General features: G+C 38.3%; 1 protein-coding gene across 1 annotated transcript; it reads right to left on the bottom strand.

The window, feature by feature from the left end:
* Positions 1-1,374: 1,374 nt before the first annotated feature.
* Positions 1,375-5,381, bottom strand: LOC128235474 (uncharacterized protein K02A2.6-like). The gene is made up of 2 exons (XM_052950291.1): positions 2,105-5,381; positions 1,375-1,844 (listed from the first exon to the last, which is right to left on the bottom strand). Exons 1-2 carry the CDS (start codon positions 5,379-5,381, stop codon positions 1,375-1,377), a joined length of 3,747 nt encoding a protein of 1,248 aa, XP_052806251.1.
* Between the last annotated feature and the right edge of the window lie 2,124 nt (positions 5,382-7,505).

The following is a 7,505-nucleotide window of genomic DNA, read 5'->3' on the forward strand; positions in this document are numbered from 1 at the left end:
AGTAGGAATACCGCAAAAAAACGTGCTACTGTTTAAATCGAAAGACCTGAAACCTGCTTTTAAAATGATAAATATAAAATAACAATAGTTTTTCAGTTCACTACGTAAAAAGAAAATGAAAATACCTTTCCCCAACCGCCAGCGTGTTGACCTCGATATCCCTAGTCTACTGGACGCTTGCATCTGACCCGGTAATCAGATAATAGACTGGTTCACCGATTTTCTAAGATTATTGTCCTGCGATTGTGGGATTTTCCTGAACATAGACGATAGTTTCAGCTTTTGATTCAGAAAAAAATGAACATATATTTGATTTTGTCTTAAGTCGGCGTTTCTTTACTTCCTTTGTTTTGCAATTATCGGAAAACGTTTAATTCAATGAAATTTCACTTCACTCCGACGAGCTTATCCCAGGATCTTAAACCAATATGAAAATATTTTCTTGTTAAAAAAGATAAAAAAAAATAGTGCCAAGACGCACAAGAGCCTGAAGTTCTAAAAAATTCCTGGGAGCATGCCCTCGGGTCACGCTCGCCTGCCTCGGTTTAAATATGTCTCTCGCTACTGATATGTTCGGGGATTAGATATTCTTAGAAACAACCGATGACCGTTCACTAGCTTTATTCATGATAGTATATCTTCCGGAAGTCCCGGTATCATATTACATGCACATACATATAGAGTGGCTACTGAGGACACAACATCCCTCCTCAATTCAGATTGAATGTTATTTGAAAAATATAAATATAAAAACAACAATCATTAATTAAAAGTAATACATGTATGTTATAATTATAATACGAATATATCAAAACTTAATATTGCAAACCACATCGATAACTTTGCAATTGATAATTAGATTATTAACATACTCTGGTGGAATTGATTCTGTGAACTTAACTATAGTGTTTACGGGTTTAAGAAATTCCAAGGTAATCAGTAACTCATTGAAACTTGATACTGGTGAGGTCAGTTCGAAGGTTATATTTACTACTACTAGATAAAACGTTTCTACTACATGAGCAATACCAAACATTTACACATACGTACACAATCTTATTCATATTTTTTTTTAAAGAATAATGTTATATAAGAAAATCGTCTGTCATCTAAATTGTCCATAATTTGTCCACATTCTTTTCTTTACTTTAAAGTATGTCTTTGGCAGATATTCACTGTGAGAAATTTAAATATACTGAATGTTTCAGAATTTGTCAAATGTTTATATGTCAAAACTCATTTAAAACGCCTTATCAATATTAACTATAATAAAACAATATAAGATAATTTTGTACTCATTTATGTTTACAACTCACACGAAAGATCAAATATCATCGATCTTCAGGTTTCACTGGGTTTATTATGCCCATATCACTATGAAACCTTATTATCAACACTCCGCACATAGTCGCTCAAATAAGTCGGAGGTCGTCGTTCCCTAGTTGGTCGGGTGTGAACCTCCGTCGTATTTTGACCACCATCATTATCGATCAGATCATCCCCAAGATCATCGTCATTATTATTCATATCCATGTTGGAGGCGTCCAATGATGGTTCAACCTTTTTCATAAAAGACGAATTACGTGTAACTCGATGTCCTGAATCACATTTTACACTGATCATAGGTCCTTTTGTTTCCGTAACCGTATATGGCATTGGTTTGAACTGCGTAGAGCACTTAGACGGTGTCTCATTTCGCAGTAGCACTTTGTCACCAATGTTGATGTGACGTTCCCTTGCCCTAATCCTTCTGTCCTCATACTCTTTCGAGTGGGATTTTGATTTCTCGTCATTACGCCTTGCGAGTTCGTCTAATCTTACATCTTGTTCTGGTTTTGCGATATCTGGTAATCGCGTTGATGGTTACCGCTGAAACAATAAACGGAACGGCGTAAAACCAGTTGACGTATGTGGCGTCACTCTGTATTGGCGTAAGAAACGGAATAACTCCTGTTTCCAGTTCTTTCCTTCTACATGTGAAGATTTGATGCTATCATTAGGGGCTTATTAAAAGACTCTGCTTGAGCATTTGCCCGCGGCCACCTAGGTGTGATTTTTCGGTGAATAAATCCACAGTATTTTGCATAATCTGAAAATGCATTACTGTTAAATGGACTGCCATTATCCGTTTTGATCACTGTTGGTACCCCGAACATTGCTATTATTTTGTCCAGCACTGGTATGACAGTGTTCGCCGATACTGATTTGACTATCTCCACAATTGGATAACGTGAATATTCATCAACGGTAACTAATAAATAGTCCCCAGTTTGTAACGGTCCACAAAAGTCCGCGCTTAAATTCATCCATGGGCCTGATGGCATTTCCGACATTCTCAGTGGTTCTCTTGATCTCGGTTCCTTTGTATTTGCTTGACAAGCCAAACAACCTTTTATTGCTGTTTCGATATCAGTGTTCAAATTAGGAAACCAGACTTTTGAACGTATGTAGCTCTTGGTTCGCACGACCCCTTGATGCCCTTCGTGGCCCAGTTTGATAGCCTGCGCTCTTAACGATTTAGGCATAACGATCTTGTCATTTCTCAATAGTACAGTTCCACAGTGTACACTCAGTTCATCCTTCACACTTCTAAGTGCAGATAATTCTTCTTTGTTTATTTTTAGATCACTTAGTGTCTTTATTTCGTACCATTTTCCATTTTCTGTAAGGTCAATAGCCTTTCTTATTGTACTGTCACTTATCGATGCTGATTTTACCTCATCTAATGTCATAGCATTTGGAACAGCTCTTTCAGCGATAAAATATTCCTCTGCTAGGTTTCTATCGTTACCAACATCTTGCAATGGATGTCTTGACAGGTAGTCAGATGGATTGTCTTTTCCAGGCTTGTAGACAATGTTCATTTTGTATGGCTGAAGTCGTAAACCCCACCGTTCAATTCTTAGAGGCGGTTGTTTTTTCTTCCATATGCATTCTAGCGGCTTATGGTCGGTTATGACAGTGAAGCATGGAGCACCACGAAGATACATGTTATAGTGTTCGCATGCCCATACAACACCTAACGCCTCTCTTTCCGTCTGACTGTACCTAGACTCTGTTGGTGACAATGCCCGACTTGCATATGCCACGACTTTGCCCTGTTGGGTAAGAATTGCTGAAAGTCCCACCGGTGAAGCGTCTGTCACTACTTCTATTTCCTTCCCTGGGTCGAAATACACCATCACTGTGTCACTTGAGAGATCCTGTTTGAGCTTCTCGAACGCGTTTTCTTGCTCACGTTCCCATGACCATGGTGTTTCGTTTCTTGTCAGTCTTCGGAGAGGTTCTGTTATTGTCGCATATTCCTTTATAAAACGGGAGCAATATGCTGTCATTCCAAGAAAACTTCTTATTTCTGACACATTGGTTGGTTGTTCCATTTTCCGGATAGCTTCCACTTTTAACGGATCTGCTGAGATCCCTGACCCATTGAAAACAACACCAAAGAACGTAATCTCTGACTTGTTGAATTCGCATTTTTGTTTATTAAGTGTCAACCCGTTGCGATGAAGTGCATTGAACACTTTGTCTAATGCAATGTCATGCTCTGTTTGGTTTTTCCCATATACAATTATGTCGTCTGAAATGTTCTTTGCTCCTGGAATTCCTGCTATTATTGAACTTATTGTCTTTTGAAATACTTCGCTTGCGGAGTTTGTCCCAAAGTTCAATCGTTTGTATCTGAATAGACCTATGTGCGTCGAAAAGGTTGTAATTGGGCGTGACTCTTCTTTGAGAACTAGTTGATTGTATCCAGATTTCAAATCCATTTTACTAAACACCTTTGATCCATTTAAATCATGTATAAGCTCATCGATGGTTGGCATTGGGTGTCGTTCCCTTTCAATCGCTTTGTTTGCTAATCGCATATCAACGCAAATTCTGACGTCACCATTTTTCTTCGGTGGTGTCACGATTGGAGACACCCATGGCGTTGATTCATTCCTTATTTCCTCTATTATGTCGTTTTTTAACATTGTTTCAATTTCCTTTTCGACATTTTTTCGCAAATGAAAAGGAGTTCTTCTGCCTTTTTGTGCCACTGGATGCACGTCCTTGTTTACGTGAAGTTTCACGGTTTGCTGCTTCAATTTCCCAATACCTTCATATATTCCTGGGTATTTCCTTTCGATCGTTTCCTGTGAAATGTTGACATTTTGGATTATTTTAACAACACCTAAGTCTGAAGCCGTTTGAAATCCCAAAAGTGTCCCGTAATTACCTTTGACTAGGTAAAATTTGTCTACAACTATTTTGTCATTTTTCTCAGCTGTCATTTCACAACAACCTTTCACTTTCAAGTTTGAACCCCCTCCGTATGGTAATAATTTAGGTAAATGTTTCGTTTTAAGTGTTGGTTTTCCGAGGAATGCGTATGTGTTTTCATCGATAATGTTTACACTCGAACCGGTATCTATTGTTACTTTTATTGCTATATTGTTAATTGAGATGAGTGTTTTCGGAGTCTTGTTGTTTTTGCTAACACTTTTTACACTGACTTGGTAGTTGTATTCATCTTCTGAATCGGACTGTAGCTTAACTTCCCTAATACCCCTCTGTCGGCAGCACCTACTAAAGTGATTAGGCTTTTTGCAAAGATTGCAAGTTTTGCCCTTCGCTGGACAGGTCTGCTTGTGTGGATATTCATAACCACATGCTCGGCAGGTATTTTCATTCAGTGGAGCGCGATCACGTGGTCTCGCCGATAAGCCAGGGTGATCACGTGGTTTCGCCGATAAACCTCTTCGCATGCCAGAATTTGCATAATGCTGACCACCGCGCTCTCGTTTATGTCCACGCCTGTTCACACTGCCACGTGGTCGTTGTGAAACCCTTTGCACAGTGTCCGAATTCTCCATAACAGCAGCCTGTCGGTCGGATTGCTCCAGCATTCGACCCATTGTTAATATGTCGCATAATGCCTTATCCGGTTCTCGCAGGGCACGACGTCTTAATTGGTTCGATCTGCAGTTCTGAATTACTTGTTGTAGAATTTCCTTGTCTACGTTTGTGAACTCACAATTTTTTGCAAGTGTCCGGAGTTCTGTCACGAACTCATCTAATGACTGCGTGTCATGTTGCTTGCATGACCGAAAATTGTATATTTCCATTTGAACATTCTTTTTAGGGGCGAAATAATCATTAAGCACTTTCCTCGTTGCCTCGAAGGTCGCATCCGTGTCCCTTTTTTCTACATCGTATATGTCATACACTTTCTCACCAGCGTAATGAAGCAACAACGCCCGTTTTTGGTCATCATCTGTCACTTTTAATCCTACAAATAAATTTTCTAACCGCCCTAGCCATTTCTCCCAACGCGTGCCAGCGTTTGATTTGTCTGTGTCCACATCAAAGGATGGAAAATTCGGAAGATTATTCATTTTATGTTCACTGTTTAACGTCTTTATCCATTAGTTAAACAAAATGATCATTAATCCAAATATTACACTATTAATTCACAGTATCCTCGTCGCCAGATGATATGTTCGGGGATTAGATATTCTTAGAAACAACCGATGACCGTTCACTAGCTTTATTCATGATAGTATATCTTCCGGAAGTCCCGGTATCATATTACATGCACATACATATAGAGTGGCTACTGAGGACACAACATCTACGGTCGAGTGTACTTATCGGCCATGTAAAGGGCCAAAACCTTTTGAGGTTTTTAAAATGAATATTACTGAAATTATTCTCCTTCTTGATTTCATTCTTTGTTTTAATTATTGTAATATGCATTTAATTATATGGACCGCTGGCAAGGTTTGAAGGAAGAAAGGTAATACTAGCAAAATGATCATACTTTATCAAAATTTGTATAAAAAGTATGTTAAAGTAAGTGATATCAACTCATTACATGCACTGGTGTTGATAATGCGATATTGCGTCAGTAAATAATTGAATAATAATGTATGATTATATTAAACTGGGTTAGGTTTAGTTTAGTTAATTATACTACTTCGACAAACACATATGATATCAATATCAAATGGTGAATCTGGAACAAAAATACACACACCAAAAACAGGTGTCCGTGAATTTCAAATTATAAAAATAGACAAATCATGACATAAGAATGAACTGATAATCACAATCGTATTGCATACGCAGACGACGCCTGACTATATGACCCGCCCGCTTGTGTCTGCAATGATATGGCCACGACATAGCAAAATTAAATGGTGAATATGGTACAAATATACACATACTATTAAAAGCAGGTGTCTTTGAATGTCGGATGCAAAATATAGACAATTCATGACAACAATGTAGTGATAATCACAAACATAATTCATAAAATAGTGCTGCACTTCCGCTCATGTAAAGGGTCGTCTGCTTTATCCCTATACGGAACTTCCGGTTTGTTGATATAGGTGAAGCTGCATCTCAATACGGAGCTTCTGCTCTAATATCATGATTTCTGTTTAATCCCTATATGGAACTTCCGGTTTGGTATCACAGATGAGGTTGCATCTCAGTACGGAGCTTCCGGTCCGGATATGCGATGTTTGTTTGATAATTATACGAAGCTTTGGGTCTGGCGTCACGGTTCGTTTCTCAGCTCAATACCGGTCTTGTCACGCGGTCTTTTTTGATAACTGTACACAATGTATGTTCTGGTAGAGTAACGTGTGTGCCATTAACTCACTGGTTAGACAATGCTGGGTGAGTTGGGTCATGATGCGCAACTTTATGTATGGTGTCACAGGTTCTGCTGCATCACATTTACAACGCCTACTGTCCAGACTGGTGTCTCGGATTATCCTGAACAATTGTACGCAATTTCCGGTCTAGTGCCGCAGTTGTCGATGGCTTCCAACACAGCATCGCCTAAAATAAGGTCAATACTTTTGGTTGATGTTTGGCTGTTTACTTATCATTATTTGAAAGTTGTTCGAATACATGTACTGTAATAGGAATGAAAAGAATCCATTTCACCTTCGCAAAATTGTGTTTCAGTTATGAGGTAAAGAGTAACGAAATGGTGATGCACCCTGCCCTATTTTGGTAGCACCCTTTTGTCATCATGGAAATCAGCAAGGGTACCCTTCTAACTTCATAGAATAAAACGCTCTATACTGTCAACTATCTTTTTTGATTTGATTAAAACTCATTAGAGGCTTATAAATACATACACACATTAAAAAGGTCGCAGTTGAAACCTTATATTACTTCGAATAAACACATTTTGTAACATGTTTTGTCAAAATCATTATTTTTCAGTTATTCACAGTCCTCTTTGATGTACCCTTTCTCCTGTAGTAACATATCCTTTTTAAAAGCCCAAGTTATATTCTGACAACATTGACCAGTTTAGTAATCAATACATTACATAGTAGTCACATTCAAGTTTATTGATGTTAAGTTTTGCCTGTTCAAGCGGTCGGGTGAAGCGGTCTATTTGCGTCACCAAATTAGTCCATATTTGATTATACAATGATACTTTTACCGATGTTTTCACCTTAGTGATATATTTGGAATGATACAATTATTGTGTTTGG

This window comes from Mya arenaria, chromosome 5 (genome assembly GCF_026914265.1).
Source record: "Mya arenaria isolate MELC-2E11 chromosome 5, ASM2691426v1".
NCBI lineage: Eukaryota > Metazoa > Mollusca > Bivalvia > Myida > Myidae > Mya > Mya arenaria.